Raw genomic sequence first — 20,231 nt, 5'->3', positions numbered from 1 at the left:
AACAATAGGTTAAATACGGTTATTTCTTAGTATTTAGTTTTTTTACTTATTTTTTGTGTTCTTTGTACATTTGTATATTGTTTCCTAGATCAGTGTTGCTGTTTTCCAGCTGATTTGTTGTTTCCTTCAGTATCTGTTCATCTCGGGTTGATTATGCATCTTTCCTCAGTCTTCCTTTTTGCTTTCTCTCCCAGCTAAACCCAGTTAGTAATCAACCACCTGACTCGTCAGCATTCACAAATATTTGAAGTGACTCTATATGACATAGTGTCATTTCAGTCTTTCCAATGCAAAGGAAGGAAGAAATCATTTTTGTTGTTTTTATTGGAACACAATGTATAAAAAACATAGAATTTATAAACCATTGAAGTGAATAATATCAGTTCATTCTATATAAACAAGATAAACATTTTTCTTCATAATGTTTGGTACACTGAAATAAAATGACTTTCAAAGACTTTTATCTGATTTATTATTGTTGCTTTACAGAAATCTGACCTAAATACTATACAGCACTGGTGAAGGACTTAACATTTCCTTGTCTATGATACCAGCAACTTTCTGTTAATGGAAATGCAATGTTCTGACTCTGAATTGAATATTCATTCATTTACGGTACTTTAACTTTATTGTTGATAAACAATAAAGCAGGAGGATCATTCTGGAGTTTGTGTCTGAAAACCTTCTTTTCTTCATTATGCAGTTCTATTCATCGTCCTATCAGAAAGCATGAAATGTGTTCAGATAAATGTAAGAAAAAGGACAGACAGAAAATAATGTGCACCTTAGATAGGAGCTAATGGCTGAGCTGTTTGGATATTTTTGAGCCTTTTATGATTTCTTCTGCAGCAGAGGATAGTTGCTGTGATGAAGACAATGATAACGATGATCAGGATGAAGATGATGCCAACCCAGGCTCCAAGGCTTAAATCTACAGGAACAGAAAGAGTCTCAGTTAGAAAAAAAACATCATGTTTGTGGGGAAACTCTTAAGTTTTCTGATCCCACTGAGCGGCTGGATCCCAGGCTGTGAAGACACCTGCTCACGTTGAGGACGCTTGTGTTTCTCTGGTCCCTGCCTGACCTTGAGTTGTTCATTTATAAAATTATATTGATACAGAAGCATCCATATTATAGGAGAATTTTTCCAACTAAATCTGATGTTTTATAATTCACTGGCCTAATACACTGAAGCCCAGCTTCAGATATACTTCTTAAATAATATAGAAGGACATTTTTGGTGCAGATTTATGACTGTCCTACCTGCAGACACCCAAGATGGAAGAGATCAGGAATATGATCTACCTAAGTAATTAATAAAAAATTTCCAGACATCAAAGTAAGGTACTAAGATGCATATTTCACATTCATTTGTTTTCTTATACACTGTAACAAATTGCTGTAAAAAAACGGCCAAAACTGAACACTATCATACTGTTTCTACTGAAAACGGTACTGCACCGTGAAAAACAATGCATTCTGGGCAATTATTACTGTTTTTAATAAAATACTGTAGTATACTGTGAGTAGCATTACATTTTGGGAATGATTTTAGATTCAACGGTAAGGAGGCTCTCTTTAAACAGAACGCTTCAGTATTTCTGAAGAAATACTGAAGCACATGTTGTTTCCAACATGCGGAAACAAATAAATGTTTCCACATGTTGTGACATGTGGAAGCAACCTCTAGAACTTTCTTTACAAGGACTATCCATTTGAATCCATTTGAATCCTGCATTTTATGAGCCAATCCTAAGGTAAGTTATTTTTGATTATTCATATTTACAAATATTGACATGTTTGGAAGCTCTTTTTCTTTCTTTTGTGTAATTTGACTTGAATTGCTATGATTAGCTGCTAAAGTGAAATTGGTGAATGCTAGCAACTGGGAATTTGGAGTTTCACAGAGTTGACTTGGCAGAAAACTGTTTAAATGTTATGCCGGTGTCTCTTTATTAATTCTTAACATTCAAAAGTTTGTCTTCACCTAGCACACATTAAACCCTGACTCCTTAAGCATCATATGCTAATCTGAAATTACTGCATTTTCAGGGGCTTTCTTGATATCAACCCGGACCAAGGCCAGGTGTAGCAAGATCATCTCCAAGAGGACAGGGAAAACTTTTCAAAAGAAGTCTGTCACTGTCATCCCCTGTGTTTCAACTCTGCTAAAAAACCTCATGGACTTTGAGTGGAATTTCATAGTGAGAACTTTCTAACCAAGCTATAGATATTGTTGCCCCTCCACGCAAAAACAAACAAACAAAAAACTATACAGGCATGAAGGCAACTTATCCCTGAACAGGACTGTTCTTGAGAGACTTATTTGGTTTAAAGGTCAGCATAATCTTAAGACATCTCTTTTAATTAAGAGCATAAATTTTGTTAAGGCTCCCACTTTCTGTTCCTCAGATGTAATTTTGACTGTACAGGCACCATGTTTAACTTATCTTGGCAGTGTTGTCTAATATTCTTTCATTGTTTTATCATTTGAAGTTGGAGCTCTGGTTTTGCCCTAAAGGAAATTCAAGTCTAAATGTTTCATTTAAATTTTTATCTAACTAAAATTTGCAATTTTTTTCTATGCTTTAGATTGAAAGTTAAATGTTTTATGTTGCATCATATTGTTCCTCACTTCCACAAAAAGTAGTATTTTGTATTGAAAAAGTAGTGTGCTGAGTTGCACAATGCATTATTTCCATAATTTATTTCACACTTATTTTATTTCAGACTAATCAAAAGGCCACAATTCATGCTTTATTCAAATACTCTTTACATCAGTTAAGAAATTTATTTCACAAAATAGATGGTGATTTTCTTACTGTTTTTCCAGAATATGACTTACTTTGGACAGTTTACCCTCAACATTCTTGAAAAGGTTTAGGTTTAAGGCACACATACATTGTCATTTCAAAACCTTCGTCTTTATCATGTGGCCCACTAAAGACTGTATACGTCAATGTTTGAGTTGGTTCTTTTTTTTCCCAAATAAATGTTTGACATGATGGAACTTACATTTTCTAAGTGGTTTTTTTTTCATGTTTCTATTTTATATTGGAAATTTACAGTAGTAAGCTGTATGTGAATTCAACAGTGATGGTACCATAGAAAAATTGTAATATACTGGCAACACTGCTGTCAGTAGTCTACTGTAAATCTGATTTTTTTAAAAACAGCAATGTGCTGTAATCAAAAGATTTCTTTTGTGACAGTAATATACTGTAAAGTTGACTACAGCAAGGGTACTGTATAATTAACAGTATAATGCTGGCAACCCTGCTGCCAGCATTTTACTGTAAAAATACAGGGCAATTTGTTACAGTGTATGTATGTAATATCTTAGTTTCACATTTTGATTTCAGTGACTGAAATAGAGATTTTCTATGATTTTTCTAATGTATTGAGATGCACCTGTGAGGCTTTAATGAGTTAGCAGGGAGGGAGGATAGATGCTGCAGTTAGTATTTAAACACATTAGACACCCAGGCTGAATTCATCCCATCTTCAACAAGATGCTAAAATCTTCCTGGCAGCTTAATGTGGATAAATTTTAATAGCTCAACTGTCTTACTTATTTTAATAGAGGTTACAAAAATTTAATAAATATTTATAAACATATTTTACCCTGATACACCAATACATAAATGACTGATATTTGAGAGAAAGTAACTACAGTAATTACAACAGCTCTACTGCTTCATTACACCATGGATAAAAAACTTAACGCTTCTGAACTTTATGTCTACATGTGCAAGCACCTTGGGTGAAGTGTGTGTCTCCTCGTCTGCACTGCTGTGTGCTCCAGGCTCCAAATTGATTGGCTTTAGGTCGGGAGGGAATAAAAGCTGCCACCATGAAGCAGTAGGTCTGTCCAGCGTCCAGTCCTGAAACTTCTGCTGAGCTGGAATTAGCGATCTTATGTCTCTGTGAGATAGAAATCAGATTTTTGACTCTCACCTTTGAAAGCTCAAAGATCCTCTCAGGCCCTCAACTAAAAAGCAACTTCAAGCTAAACTTGATGTACTACTTGAGGGGTAAAAGGTAGATAGTTTAATACATTTTAGATCCTCAGCTCTGATATCAAGAGAACTGCAAAACAAGAAACATTTTTTTTTTCAGTTTTGACATTATATTTCTCATAACTTGTGAAAGTGAAACAATTGTTTCTTAAACATTTAAAATACATGTAGACCAAGGCATTTGTGGTTTTTTGTGTGTTTGCTCTGTCTTCTCAAAACCCCAGCACATGACAGATAGCTGCTCACACTGAGCCAGGTTCTGGTTCTGCCAGAGGTTTTTTACAATCATGTTAGTGTTCCTTTATGCCAGTGGTGAGGAAAGGCCATTCTGAAGCATTTGGTGCAAATAAATGGCTTCATAAGACAATGATGGCAATTATACAGGTGAGGCTGTATTGGATGATGCATTCTCACCTGCATCATCCAATCACCTTGTCCCTGCCTCAGCCAATCCTCAATCAAGAATCCCTTTATGAGGCCCGTCATCCATGGATCCACCTTCTTCCCATCTTAAAGTTTAAAATGGGGCGGTTGTTAATGGAGGTTAATGGTTGTGAAAATGTGATTTTAGTTTAAATTTAAAGAAACTCAGTGTTTCAGTTGATTTTGGAAATTTATTCCAGATGAATGCTGCTTCTCCATGTTTGGTTCTAGTTCTGGGGATGCAGAGCAGATAAAGTTTAGTAACCCTTATCTAACCAGTTAGGTTAGTTAACTGGTACTTAACCTAACTATTAGACTGTTGAAACAGTTTTTAGATCACTTTGCTGATAAATTATCTTAACCATTGCCTTGCCATGCAATTATGCTTGATTTTGATCTCTCTTCAGTGTTCTGTCTGGGTTTTATTAATTAATTTAAACCAATTTTTTGTTCATAACATGCGAGAAAAAAAAACTTCCCTCATCTAGTTAAAGAGCACACATTTACCTATTAGTTTTTCTCACAATATCAACTCATATTATTATTTTACTTTAGGATTCTTTAAATACTTGTTTCAAGTTGCATGAACAAGATTTCTAATTTGATAAATACATTTTTTTATACATCACATTGACTTCTACTCCAAAGAATTTACTGTGAATCCTCAAATTTTATAATCTGTTAGTAGCATTAAAACCAACATTTGTTTTAATGACACACAAGATGCCACAAAGGACACAGAAACATGCAGCTGAGCACACTGAGAAATAGTTCCCACTTCTGTCTTCTTATTATTTCAGTTTTTTTAAGTGCTAACCTAAAACCTGTAGTTCATTTAACTCTTGGAGGTTTAACAAAATTAATGAAAAGTTAACACAATTTACTACTCTATGTTTATCTTTTGTAAACTCACATTTAGGTTCAAAATCTAAAACTCGCTAAATTAAGAAACCATTATAAATAATTCAGCTTCTAAATTTTTCTGGGACAATATTTTTAGTGATGTTTGATTATAGCGAAGAAATACTTCATGGCTAATAAGATTCGAAAAGTGTCTCCAAGGATTCTGCACAGATATTATTATGTTAATATTACAATATTTAGATTTTGGCCAAAAGTTCATTTTGCAACAACTCTGAGGAAACCATCATTCATCCTTTCTGGGACCTCTCCTATTCAAATGTTTTGGAAATATATTTTTTATTTCTAAAAATAAAATTGATAATAGATCTACTGTTTAACTTTAAAACTATGTCAGGTGGTTTCTTCTGTTTGAAAACTCCAAGAAATAAAGTCTTTGTTATAAACATAATGTTAATTTAGCAAAATGTAATATCCACTGCTGTAAATTTCTCAAGCCCAAATCCAAATTTTTTCTAACCTAACCCTTTTTAACCTAACCCTTTTTAATCCTTTTTAATCTAACCCTTTTTTCTATGTAACTTCATATTTGTATTCTTTAAAGTACAGTACCAATGCAAAAGTCTTGAAGACTTTATCAATTTGTATTGAATTTCTCATGTAATCTGCTTAACTTTGTTGTCTTTTTCCTTTCCCAATTCTAGCTTTTGTTCTTTTGCTTGCTTTAAGCCTCAACATACATATTATTTCTTCAAAGTTGTTTTATTTGAGTTGGCAAAATTGTGTTCTTTTTTCCAGATTTGTGTGGATTCAGCATAGCACTGATGAACTGACTGACCTGCTAATCTACAGAAATATCTCAGTAAAAAGTGTAAATTCATGCCAGACCTTGGTGGTGTTGAGTTTGGGCGCTACAATGACTGCAGGATATGTTAGTCTCCCAAAAGAAGACCTTCAGTGGTGCTTGTTTGTATACATCTACACCAACATATACAAGCAATCAACCATTAAAACATAAGTTTTGTGAATGCATTATGGAATAGAATAGACTGTACTTTATATTCCCAAGGAAATCTACAAATAGGCCAGTAAAAGGCTTGAGGGGCACAAACAAGAAGATGATCCTCCAGAGTGATGATTGTTCCTGAACTGAGGTTTTAATAACATTTAAAAACAAGAAGGTGTTTACCATCATCCCAGCTGTTGATATAAAACAGAGTTTCTAAAGCGCTGATATAGATACTGTCCTCATACAAGCAGCATACCTTTCCTGTGCTTCCTGACTTGTAGTAGGTGATCTTATACTGGAGATCATTTTTCAGAATGTCCTTGATGGTCTGCTGCTTCCCTCTCTTAGTGATGGAGGTCAGCGGATGTGTGATGTTGAGGATGACGGTGCCCTCATCAACATCCGTGATGGAAAATTCCAAAGCGCTGATATTGCCTACCGATATGAGACAGCAGTCATAATGAGATGTTTTGTCTAGCTCAGCATGTAAGAATTCAGGGAAAGTCACATCACAGGTACAGAAGGTACAGAAGGTCCACATATCACTCACTCACTCACAACGGTAAATATTTTTAGTGCTTACAATGTTGATTGAGTCAAAAAGTTATAATGATCAGTTTGATGCATTTTAACTTATAATACTATAAAAATACTATAATGGACACAGATGCCTGGTATCTGTGTCCATTATCTTTTCCAGAAGTAAAACACAATACAAATAGTTTTATATTTGTGTACTAACATTTCATGTAACTCAAAATAGTCAGCTAGAAAAACACATCCTGGTTATTAAGGATATGTTTGTTTTAGTATTTAAAAGTTGTAAAGAAATATAACAGTAATCATAGTAGTAGCTTCAGTTGTCACTTGATCAAATAGAACCTAACACTGAGCCTGTCAGGTTCTGTGTTTTTCTGTGTTTTATTCGGAGTTTCTGTGTCTTGAGTCTTCTTGTTGTCCTGTCTTCCCCTTGACTGTTCCAAGGTGTTTCTTGTTCCCCTGATTGCCCTCAGTGTATTTAGTCCCTCCTGTGTCCTCTGTTCCTCGTCGGGTCCTTGCTGTTGTTGTAGTCGTACTTTCTATAGTCTGCCATCCTTTATGTGTTTCGACCTGTAATACCTGTTGCTACCGGTGTGAGCCCTGGCTTCCGCTCAGCCGTGCTGCCTACCTGCGGATAACTTGGTGGACTGTGTTTTGTGAATTGATTTTCACCATTAAATTATCATCACTCACTTACCTGGGTCTCCAGCGTGCTGCCTCACCACCCCAAACACCACCACCTCATGACAGAGCCTGGTTCTAGTTCTGCTGGAGGTACTTTCCAGTTTAAGGGGAGTTTTGATGAACATAACTTTTAGTGTCTGTTCTTGACTTTCATGTTTCAATTAACATTTTGGGTAAAATAATGAGGAGAAAAGCTCTATGCTAAAGCGGTGGAGCCAGATCATGATCTTTGATGAAAAAGGGATTGAAGCTGGAGGGGAAGTTTGAGTCATGACCGTTAATGAATGAGAAAGTCATAAATATAAAAAATGCGAAAGCTGTCAAGTGCTCACATGTCTGTGTGTGGGTGTTCGGTAATGTGATACCTACTCTCTCTGTAGGGGTTAAATATTGGGGAATAGGTGTGAGGGAAGTCATAGTCCAAGCCAAACTCATCGGAAAGTTTGTCAAAGTCTGCTCTGATATCAGCTTCATAGTTCCTGTGAAGACAGAAAATTTTTCCTAAATTTTCTCTCTTTCTGGGGTTTGTTTGTTCTATACTGAGCAACTGCCAACCCCCATCTAAACTCATACAGTTTGCCTGACTAATTTTAACTTCAGCATTTAAAAGCCTCTCACAAGTCTTGGTTACGAGGTTGTGATGCAGGCAGCAAACCTTGGCGCATCAGTTCCTGTCTGCATGCCACTGAAATTTGATCAGGGAGTTTAATTCTATTAATTTTATATTTAGGCATCTATCATTCTGAGCAGAAAACTGTGAATTAACAAAGACAGGAATCAACAGGAAGATAATAGTTATAGCTGCTAATTCTATTTCTTCAGACCTGATGCAACACATAAATCTAAACATATAGAATAAAAGATAGAATATTTCTGAACTGTCAATTTTTATGATAATTTTTAAGAAAAGTTGACCCTTTCTAAAGATTTTCCATAACATTTCAGCTGCTTTCATAAAAGAATATAAGACTCATATGTCAAATTTCAAATTAAATCTCTTCAAGTGTTAAAAGTACCTTTGTCTTTTCAGTTTTACAAGAGATGGTAGACTTTACTTTAACTTATCATAATGGTAATGGAAAAAGCAAGTAAAATATTAAATTCTCTGAGAAAAAATCTTTATTTCATAAAACAAACTGTGAAAAGTTTTAAATGTCATCAGTAAGGCCTCACTTGTCCGATCCTTCAAGCTCTTGAGTCAAATCGCATTCCATCTCTGTTGTTCTGAAGCAGTTAGCAACATCCATCCAGTCCTTATTTCTGAAAGGTTTATGACAAAATTAGATCTTAGCAGAAGAAAAACCTCCAAACACAACAAGACAATTATTTTACACCAAAGAAACAATCAGCAGATGTTGTAAACAAGAAGAGGTTAGACAAAGTCATTGTTTTGTAAGTCACAAGTAAATATCAAGACAAATTTCAAGTGAAGTTCCTCGTGAACACATGCAAGCCCCAAGTCAAGGTAAAATCCTAGACTTTTGATTCCAAGTATTAAACAAGTCATTCAATCAATTACTTTTATTAATTACTGGGTAATAATTTTTAATATCTGAATTTATAAAATAATTTTGAAAACTGCTGTTGATTGTCTGAACAACCAGCGATAGAAGCTGAACTTCAAAATGTCAGAAAGTTAGTAGTGATGTTGCTTTTACCTGGAAATATTTGCCAAAAAAATGAAACGGTCAGAAAACAGGGAAAAAATGTTCTCCAGAATAAAAAACTAAATAAATACATTTTCTATAGACATTCCAAATATTCCCATGTCAACCAACTGCAACAAGAAATCCCTGATTTATAATATTACTTGATACAGATCACATCCTTAAATTAGCCAATCAAATTATTTATTAATCTGTATCAGAACAGCATTCTTTGTACAGTTGATTTTAATGGAAACAATTACTGCAGCGTCTACCTGCTCAGATGCACTTTAGGTTAAGACCAAAAGATCAGAGATTTGGCTCTCCAGGCAATGTCCTGCCACTGCACTGTTCTGCACCAGATCAAGTTCACCCCACAGTCTGAGCTAACATGGACCAGCCAAAACAGTGGCATCACTCACGCTCCGCTGGTGACACTTGGTAGTTTCAACTGTCACAGCTTGAAATGACCAACAGGTCTGGAGGAACTGTCTGCAATTAAAGTCTTACTGAAAATGCATTAACACTATTGTATAGAATGGTGCTGCTGTAACCTATGGGACATTTGGCTGACTCTGTGCACAAGTCATCTTTTTTTCTTTCCCAACTTTTCCCAAACCTCGGATAGTTCTGGATGAACAGACATCTCCAGCTCTGTCATCATCTTTGCTTTCTTTGTAGTATGAAGAATGAAAGCAGATAAACAAAACGGTGGAAGCAGTGCATAGGAGATGAAATTGCTTCGAAATGGCCAGGACCATGCACTGCCCTTGACCATTCACCTGGAACAGTTTAATTGTTACGTGCCAGGCACACCCATGAAACCAGACAGAAAACAAACTTTCTTCTTGGTTTAAGATCTCAAGTCTTTTTGAGGAAAATGTTTCACATTCAATTGAAGTCTTAACTCATTGGTATGAAAGTATGAGTCAAGTCCTAAGTCTTTCCAGGTTTTACCAAGTTAAATCTGAAGTCACAATTTTGTGACTCAAGTCATGGAATCCAGATTCCAAGTCATGTGACTTTGCTTAAGTCTAACAGGCAACAGCTGATCATCAAAGGCAGGATAAAAAAAAAAGTGTCCTCACTTACTTTTCAGAGTACTGGATGGTAAAAGTATTCCCAGACTCTTCAACAGTCCATTTGAGAATAGTTTGAAAATCTACAGATGTCCAATGAACATTCTGTGCTTTGGGTACAGAAGTGTCCCCTGAGAATATGAACAGAAAACATTTGTCTCTTTAGAATGGAAGTATTTAGACAATTGTATTCTTCAAAGTTGCTGTATGTAACCTTTACAAAAATGTTTTTTTTTTTACATATTTGTTCAAACTGTCACAATGTAACAGTAAAATATCCATTCATCCATTTTCTAACACTCTAGTCTCTAGTGGGGTAAAGAGGGGTGCTGGTGCCTATCTCCAGCTAACCATAGTGTTTCATTTCTACTAAAAGTCTGAATTTACTATCTCCACATGTGAATCAATGAAAAAGCTCAATAAAAAAGCAAGGTATCACATGCTAAAAATGTTAAGTTCCACTATATCCCTTAAACAGGCAGAATAAACATGAACGTTTTACTCTGAATCGGATATGAGGTGGAGCACCAGAAAGGAGCAAAGTTAAAGTTCCTAAATCATATAAGCTCTGACCGGTAGGTTTCTAAGAAGGCTGTTTATTCACAGGAATACACTGGCAAGTCAGTAAACATTCAGACAATTGTCATCCTAACATCATCTAACTATGTAAACAAAATGTACATCATTGTTAAATTACATAGGTAGTTTGTAGAGGATTTAACTTCTCTCTAGTTAAAAAACTAATAGACTAGTTATACTCAATAATGTTGTGGTATCCAACAGAAGTAAACCATGAACATGACAGCAACATTTACAACTGCACTGTGTGGAGGTTTCATAGAGAGGCTGGTGCAGATGACTTGTACCAGAACAGAAGAAAACAATAATCTCATGACTTACCTGTGGTCATGCTCCACACAGTCAAACATGCTCCCACAGACAGCAGAGTTTTTAGACATGCCATGTTGACACACTAGAATCTGTTCCAAGGCAATCTGTGGTCCTTCACTAACTACCTGAGCTGAAAAGAGCTGATTTTCAGCGGCTCAGACTGTTTCTCTGCTGTAGGGCAGAGAGCGTGGGAGCTGCTGTGAGGTGGAGCTAGGGGAACATTCAGGGTCTGCCTGCTGTGTGTTGATTCTTTCCACATGTTTGCACATATGGGGCTCAGTCTGAATCCCTCCCTAAAAGCCTGTGTTGAAGAGCATGAATGCCTTATGATTAATTGTACACATTCATTTGAAAATTGGGAAACTTGAGTTTCAGTCGTTTTTATTTCTGAAGAGGACTAAGAGATGACAACGCAGTGAGTAACACATTGGAATGGCATGTGGTCTGAAAAAAGATTGTGGTCTGGAAATTAAAACAAGCTATTCATCTCATCAGTGGTTCTTTTGTAAGAAACAAACAGCTTGAGCTCTTGTTGCCTTGACAACCAAGAAGCTTTGTGGCCTAACACAGATCAGACTCACCAGAAACCACTTTAGTTCCAGAGAATTTGTTCAGTTTGTTCACATTAGCCCACAGACAGATAAGTTAATTGTTAATTGTTAATCTTTATTAAGGACAGTGCACATTAATGAACAATCAACACTACTGTATAGACTGTAAATGAGCCAGATTATAGCATTGCTAATTTCCATCTGTAGTCCTAGACAAGGAGACCCAAACAACAAAAAGACATTATAAACATACAATCAAGAATTAACAAACATTTAACAAACATTAACAGACATTCACAAAGTTAGTTAAAATGAAGACATGTCTGGGAAGTTTTAATAAATTGTTTCAGGTGTTTTTTAAAAACGCTATAGGTGGAACACTCTCTGATCCTAGTCGGCATACAAGATGAAGTGACTCCCTCTGACTGACAGAACCGTTGCCCAAATGTTGTTTTTCTGTAAGGTATCTCCAGGACTCCTCTGGAAGACGCCCTGGTGCCGAGACCTCGCTCGGCTCTTTGCTTAAAATATATAGCAAGTGGAGGTGGAGTGAGTCCATGAAGAACTTTGTAGATAAGGCAACTGTTTTTAAAATTAATAAAGTTTTCAAAGTTAAGCATATTATATTTTTCCAAAATATGACACTGATGATAAGACAGAGGATTTTGATCAAGAATGTTTATCAACTTTTTGAATAACATTTCTATAGGTTTTAATAATGTATCTCCAGTGAGTGACCAAGTTGTGATGCAGTAATCTATGTGTGAAAATACCATTGAGTGCAGGAACATTTTTGTGAAGTTAATTGTCATTGATGGTCTGATTTGTTTAAAGTTATTCAGATTAAATTTGATTTTGTGGGTCTAAAATGACTCGATGAGTGTTCTTTTACTATATCCTTTTAATAAAAGTCATAATTTCATATTCCAGGTGTTCCTCAAAAATGTGTTAATGAGATCATACCATTCAAAATTTGATCTAATCTCTGATACATTTAGCAGAATTTACATTTTCACAATACTATGCAAACTTCCCAGCCTATGGTGGAATTTTTCTGCTATGATCCAAGTGCACACATTTTCAGTCTGAAAGCAGGATTTCATGTCTAACTTCTCAAAACTTGTAGCTCACTCTTAATCTCTGGTCGGACTCTCTGCTCACTATTGGAAATGCCTCTCAGCCAACAGAGGCGTTTCCAAATGAAAATGAAAAGCCTTATTGCTTTTACAGATTTGTTGAAACTGTCACAATGTCGTGACAGTTTGGTAGGTGACAGATAATTGAACAAGTTGTCATCTCCCAGTACTCCCAGTACTAACTAGAAACAGATAATCAGTCCCCAAAGGAGGGCCTTAGTGCTGTCAATAATGCTTGTGTATGTGATTACTCTTTGCTATGCTGCAACTTCTTCCTGATAGCAGAAGCTTCCATCAATGCTCAGGCTAGTTAGAATGGCCATTAGATGAACATTGTCATTGCTAGAACAGAAAGGTGTTTCTCCACCATTAGCACACTGAGCAGTGCATACACATGTATAATTGACAACACTAATACCCTCCTCATGGCTCTGATTGGTTGTTTCTGACCAAAAGCAGCACATTTCTTCAGAAGACAACAGTAGTTCAGGAATGAGGTGGAAGAGTTTGATTTTTCACAGATTGCTTGTCTTATACTGTCATTTTTTTTAATAAAAGTTACAAACTGCAATTTTAAATACAAAACTTCCAATGTAAAATTCAATTAGTATTTATTATTTTAAAAAAGCAGGTAAACCAATTACACTTTAAAAATAAGTACAGATAACTATGTGCTTTCTTTGTAGAGTGAACTTAACATGAGTTTAAGTAACTAAAACAAAAGAGAAACAAAAGAGTGACTTGTTATACTCATGACTGCTATGTCATGAGTATAACATTCTGGGAAGTTGTTACTTCCCAGAATGACAAATTTAATCTATTAATCTATTAAACTATTGCACGTGAAATTTACTCAGTTTAGTCCATATAACACTTATTGAAGTTGAGCTGGACAGCAATCTGATTTGTGAGCTAAAAAAAATTAAAACCAATATCACTTAAAAAGACTCAATTAAATTCTGTTCAAAAATTCTTTATAGATTGCAAATGGAAATTAAATGTCTTTGTAAGTCAATAATTAGAATTCTTCAAAGAGTTATTGTAGATGGTGATGGTTGTTGGCAGGAAAGATCTCCTGTAGCAGTCTGTATTACAGTGACTCTGAAGAAACCTCTGACTGAAGATTCTCTGTATTCTCAAGCCAGTCTCTTGAAGAGCATGATCAGGGTTGTCCATAATTTATTGATTTTATGAAGAATCCTTCTTTGAATCATCATCTCCAGAGTTTCCACAGTCGTTCCCAGAACAAAACCAGAAGAGAACCAGAATAGAACCAGCCTTCTTTATCAGGCTGTTGAACCTTCAAACGTCCCTGGTTCTGATGCTGCTGACCCAACAGATGATGCTGAAGAGACGACGCTCTCAACAACAGACTGATAGAAGATCTACATCATCTTGCTGCAAACTTTGAGGAATCTTAGCTTCCTCAAGAAGCTAAAATAAGTTCATCTGAATTACAATTAAACATAATAAATAAAGGCAATAACTCAGATTATAGTTTGATCATCCTTTTTATATTTCTTCCTTTTATATCAACCTTAAAGGCAATCTTCAGTGATATATAGCAGCAGTTTTAAAATAATAAATTGAACCAATTTAATAAATTAACTTGGATAAACTTAATTTAATTACTTTTTACCAATTGAAGCAATTCATTTAATTTGGTTAAAATATTTTCACTGTTCAGTGTAGGCTTCAATATTACTTAAATCAAAATGTCACCACTTGCACAATTCCTGGACAACACTTAGCACTCGACTGGATTCATCGGTGCAGGGGTGCCGCCAAGATTCTTGGGGCCCATGATAAAAAATTTGATTCCCTCTTCCTCCCCTGTGCAGCTGCTGTTACAATTTCTTGAGTCTATTTGACCTATAAAAACATCACAATTTTAAAGGCTTGCAAAGGTCTTGCTTTCTTTGGTCCAAGACTGATACTAGCAGAATATTTACTGCTCATGAATTTTACATGCAACAGTCGTCAGACAGTAAACAAGTAGGTTGCTGATTTTTTTCTATTAGGTTTAGATAACAGAAATGTCTCTCCCCACAAACAACAGAGGCAACATGAAAAATATACATGAAGCAATCCAGACTTCTCAAAAAATGCTATGTAGTTGCATTTTATTCAAGCTGCAGTATAGAACTTTAATTTTTTTAAAATCAGTTTTCTCCAACTTTGTCAAAGTTGTCACCATGTTACGACAGCTTGTTACCTGATAGATAATCTGAGAAAAGATCAATCTCCTCCACCTCGTTTCTGAATTACTATTGCTGGGTAAAGTAATGCAATGTTCTGACCAAAACAACCAATCAGAACCAGGAGGAGGGTCTTAGGCTGTCAATCAACCTCATTCACTCACTGCTAAATGTTTTTGTTGGAATAGACAGTTTTTCTAATACTATTTCTCTGAATAATCCTTTTTCTCCTGTTAGGCAGTCCTTAAAATTCAACAACAGCTTTGATTATAAGGGAATAAAAAATATATAACTTGAATTTTATCAGGCCACCAAGATTATGTTGGAGAATTGCCCAATCTTACATTAAGTAAGGCATGAACAAGCTAAAGTTATGACTCTTTGGTTCCTTAGGAACCTCAGCAGTTTTTGAAAGTGTGTATTAACAGACACACTTCATAACTTACATTATTACCTTTAAAAGAAGCAGGACAGCACAAAAGTTGAAGCCAACAGGTTTTCTTCTGTTTTCCACCCGTGTGCTGAACTGAGCAGCACACGGAATGTGCTGCTCAGTTAGCTAACTTTTGTACGTTAGGGTAGTTGTTGGATTTTACAGAGCAGGGTAGGGTTATATCAACCCACTGGAATGTTTCTTTCACACTTGGCAAGAAAACCAAGATGCCATGAAATATCTTGGCACCATGTGTAAGTCATTTAATAAGAATGTTGAGTGATCAGCTGTTATAGTTTAAAGCTGATGAATCTACTAGTGTTTTTGCTCTTTGCATGGCTGACCAACACATCATGAGTTTTACCAGCGCAGATTTATTTGTTCATAAACATGTTGCATGTAGATGGAGTAAACAAGAAAATCAGCAGTAATCCGATCTGTGCTGTGCTCAGCCAAGTGCATTCCTGCGGGAGCTGACTGAGGCCTCAGGGATGGTTAGCTTTGCACTCACTCCTTTTTTGGTAGAAAAAACAAGATTTATGCTCAATAAAGTCTGATATCTTGTGGGAATGTTCTTATTTTGAGAGCATTAGTTTTCTAGAAAAGTAGTCAAAGCTCATTATGGTGTCATATAAGATTTAAGGGAAGAATAAAATCTGACTCATCTTATGTCATCAGAAGCATCTCATTCAACCGCTGACTCATTCATGTTCAGACTGGAAGCAAACCTAATCATTTGTTTAGTTCCATTCTACTTTATGTACTTATGTACCCAGAGAACATTCTGGTCTCCCACATTAGTCAGTGGGATTTGGATGAGTTTTCTGTTTATTCTCAATGCACAAATGTTATTTTAACATTTGGCCTAGAATAATATTTGCATCTTTTGACCCTTTCCTCGTTCATGGATTGAAAAATTGCACAACATAAGGTACTATAAAAACTTCTTTTAACAGTTCTTCAAAGGCAAAAGAAACATGACTTCATTCCAACTTAAACGCAAGAAAACTGATTTAGACCAAATGAAAATATCATGTCTCTGTTATATCACAAAAATGCTAATTGGGGAACCCAATTAGCATGCTTTGGGCTTTTGGACTCATGTATTTCATTACATGATGGCCTTTATTGCCAAAAGTAATGTACCACTCCTTTAAATCTTGGACTTGCCATCCACTCTGACAGGTTTAAAGCAGTAAAACTTGCCAGAGTCCAAATAGAATCTTTGGGTGATGGCAAGGAGACATTCCGACCTGAAGATAGACCTAATCTGGAAAGATAAGTTGTCAATTTAATCACAAACAAACTTCTTGGTTGGATAAAATAATTTTAAGTCACAAACTGACAGAAGATAAATAATGGCTTACATTTGAACTGTTATAAGCATTTATTCAAATTGGTCATTCTCAGGATCTCAGTTTAATTCCAGAGGTACCATGATAAGACGCCTCCTGAAAAATGTGTCCTCAAATATTCATGGTTTAATATTCACAGATTTGCCTGTTTGAGAAAAAGTCGCGGATTGTTTTCATAGCGCATATTTGAGACATATTTTAAGAAAGCACAACTTGATAAGCTGTTGGCCACAGTGATGGCAAGAGGGACACAGGAGTGCTATTTTTGACATCACTGCATTGGTTATTCAGTCAGTTATTTTTCAGAAACCTTACTCTAAGTAGTTTGTCTTTTTCCACCAATGGCATTAGAGAGGCCATTATTTGTGTCTAAACAGAGCTGCACACAAGGAGAGACCCAAACATGGCCTCTCTGTGGTGGTTTGTTTGGTTGCCGCCGTCCTTGAAACATATGAGGTGATATAATTTTAAACTTCTTTAATAATCAACTGAGCTTATTGTACTAGCAATTGAAGTCCATGTGATTGAACTAAAAAATTTTCAAAGTGCATTAAATTTATTTCAAAGTGCATTGAATTATATTCACAATTTTTAAAATTGTGAATATAAAAAATTTAAAAAATTGAATTTTCAAACTAACAAATGAGCCCCACCAATAAACAATATAAAACAACAAACAAAAACAATCCAAAAAGTTAAAAGTCAGAAGTGGATATCAAAAGGTTCAAAGCTAATAATTCTAATATTAATTCAAGTCATTTCAATTTAGTCAGATTACTTTTGATCCACGTTATCAATTCATTACTTTCAGTTAATTACAAAGTAGCTTAAAATGTGAATACCAAATGAAACCCAGCAGATTGTATGGAGTCATTACTTATAGCATTCACTCCTCTTGACCAGCAGGCGGCGACAGAAAATTGCCTTTTTGGGTTGTTAACTTTACAGCAGTCCCTTATACAGAGCATGCATGTAGTGACAGTGAAGAGGAGAAACGCCCCTTTAACAGGAACAAACCATCAGCAGAACCAGAACCGGGCTCAGTACGAGCAGCCATATGTCATGACTGACTAGAGGTAAGAGAAGACAGAGCAGAGACTAACAGGACAACAACAGGTCAACTGCCCAGGAGAACTTTCTATGTTCAGGGAAGTGAAAAGGAGATGGAAAACAGTTAGGTGATGACTGCATCATATGAGCCTAAGCTTTTATCCAGGAAGCCACCACAGCTGATCAGAATGTCAGAGCAGGTGTAGCTTCTATAAAGAGAAAAATAACTGAGAAAAACAAAAAGTGTAGTTTCTAGCTCAATCTTTTAATTAGAAAAGTTTTAGATTCTAACTGAGCTTAGTTTAGTTCGAATCTTGTTTAGTTAGAAATAACAGAGCGCCACCTTCTGGCATCTTTCCATTTCAGTTCTTCACTGTTCCTGGCTGTTATTTCTGTTTTGATGCCTGATCCTGCATCTCCGACTTTCTGTAACTTGGCATTTTGTAACACGCAGCAGATGATCCCAGCAGCTTTTCTTCTGGGCTCAGCAGGTTTTCTGGAGGAAACCATGGAAGTGTTCCTAGGTGACGCTTCCTGATTGTTCTCCATTTTGACTTGAAACTTTCTCGGCAATCTTCTTTAAAGAACGCTACAGGTATTTTTGCTGTCTATTTAAGCTATTTCTGAAAAGTAATTCAATTCTTCAATCATTACAAGGTTTGACTTGAAGTCTGCGCCTGTCCTTTTGTTGCCTTCCCATCCTCAATTTCCATTTGCAGATTTGTTTCTGTTTCTACCAAAAACAGGATGAATAAAAACTGAATTCCGACTTTTTTCTCAGAATTCTGAGATTAAAATCAGAACTGTTTTATTTATTTATTTTTATTTTTCCAGTGGCCCTAATCCTCTTCCGTAGGTTTGAAGTGTCTGGGTGTTGGAGTTTGGGATTACAGCAGATCTCGCGTGACCGCGACCGAAAAAAAGGGTGAAAGTTGCTCTTTGTTGGAGTTTCACAAATCAGAAAAAAAGTTTCAGAAATCACGAAAAACATTCTGCTGTTAGAGCAGAATAATCCAGTGCAGGTTTCTGGTGTTTTTAAACTAGAGTAAATGAAAGATGCGGAAGGAGTGAAAAATGAGGTGGAATCGCCCGTTAGCCATTTCCAGAACCGGAAGCGGGAATTGGAACCAACTTCAGATTCGCCTCGGGCGCCGCAAAAGAGACCCAGACAGTAATGCTTCACGTTTTCCTGCGTCACATGTTACGTCACCTGTGGGCGGGTCAACGGAACAACAACACAACAAGCATGGCAGAAGAATGCGACTGCTGTCTACTGTACAGCAGATGTTGGTCCTGATTATCATTTTATTTGCAATTAGCATCAAACTCAGACACAAAACAAACTCAACAGACAATAACAGACTCTGGTTCTGAGCTGGACTGTTACTGATCAGACACAGGGAGGAGTTTCACCCAGTGTTAAAATGTTTTAGAACATATAATGCGTTTATTTGAAATATACTGACTTTTTTTGAGAAAACAGTGGTTCTTTTTCAGTACATTATTTTATTATTCGGGTGATAAATAAGTCCTTCAAATAAAACCAAAACAAACCTAACAGACTTCAGCAGTTAAAGAAGATCAGCTTCTGTCGCAGTCAAAACGCTGCTATTGACAATCCGAGCACTGGCCCTTTAACGGACGGACCGCTCCATTCAGGAGAGAAGGGGAAACAGCCCGACAGCCAGCGACAGCCAGCAAAACTCAATATCATGCAAAGAGCTGCTGCAATGGATCCAAAAGCCAAACATGCAGAGAGTGTGTGTGAGAGCAGGTCGGTTTAGTTCGAGGAATAAAGGAACGAGGTTAGAGGAGGGTGACGGGGGGCGGGGAGGGATCCCCCTTCATCTGGATTTATGCGTCTCATTGCAGGTCTGAGCCGCTCTCCGTTAGGTTTGCTGAAATCACAACACCGAACGGGAAAATGTCATCCTCAGTTCCAAAATAAAATCAACATTAAAAATATGTTTTATGCATTTGTGTTTACTTGTTGGTTTGCATTGCAGTCAGTTGCAGCTTCATTTTCTCTCTAAGAGCATAAATGATCAAATATGATGTAATTCTTAGTTTGTTTTATCTTTCTATTTGAAAAGCATAGTAGTTTTATACAAAACAAAATTGACTTTTATTGCGGACAAAAACGATCTGCGGACTGATTTCAAATGAAAGGCTGCTGTTGAATATTTTTATTATTATTTTTACTCAATTTTGTGTCGCCTTTCGCGTGGCTTTATTAGTAAAGACCCTGGTCTGCAGAGTGACAGTAGATCTGCAGGGGAAACGGTTGGAGTTTGGAGCAGAACAGGACGCTGATTGTGAAGAGGCTCGGCGGAAGGAAGTTCCGCTGCTGCTCACT

At 36.2% G+C, this 20,231-nt stretch overlaps 1 protein-coding gene across 1 annotated transcript; it reads right to left on the bottom strand.

The window, feature by feature from the left end:
- Positions 1-306: 306 nt before the first annotated feature.
- On the bottom strand, positions 307-11,383 carry LOC129361790 (tissue factor-like). Its single transcript, XM_055032889.1, has 7 exons — positions 11,162-11,383; positions 10,275-10,392; positions 8,710-8,796; positions 7,906-8,015; positions 6,569-6,747; positions 3,759-3,924; positions 307-931 (listed from the first exon to the last, which is right to left on the bottom strand). The coding sequence occupies exons 1-7, from the start codon at positions 11,223-11,225 to the stop codon at positions 786-788; spliced, it is 870 nt and encodes a 289-aa protein (XP_054888864.1). The 5' UTR covers positions 11,226-11,383; the 3' UTR covers positions 307-785.
- Positions 11,384-20,231: the final 8,848 nt, after the last annotated feature.

This window comes from Poeciliopsis prolifica, unplaced genomic scaffold (genome assembly GCF_027474105.1).
Source record: "Poeciliopsis prolifica strain line A6 unplaced genomic scaffold, Auburn_PproV2 SCAFFOLD008, whole genome shotgun sequence".
Classification (NCBI taxonomy): domain Eukaryota; kingdom Metazoa; phylum Chordata; class Actinopteri; order Cyprinodontiformes; family Poeciliidae; genus Poeciliopsis; species Poeciliopsis prolifica.
This window is presented reverse-complemented; position numbering and strand designations above follow the sequence as displayed.

Bases quoted from the DNA above. Each gene is read 5' to 3' on its own strand.
- LOC129361790 (XM_055032889.1), bottom strand. From the start codon at position 11,225: ATGGCATGTCTAAAAACTCTGCTGTCTGTGGGAGCATGTTTGACTGTG. The intron at 10,393-11,161 runs GTAAGTCATGAG...TCATATTCTCAG, and splicing joins TGTGTGGAGCATGACCACAG to GGGACACTTCTGTACCCAAA. The intron at 8,016-8,709 runs GTGAGGCCTTAC...CTGTCTTCACAG, and splicing joins GAGCTTGAAGGATCGGACAA to GAACTATGAAGCTGATATCA.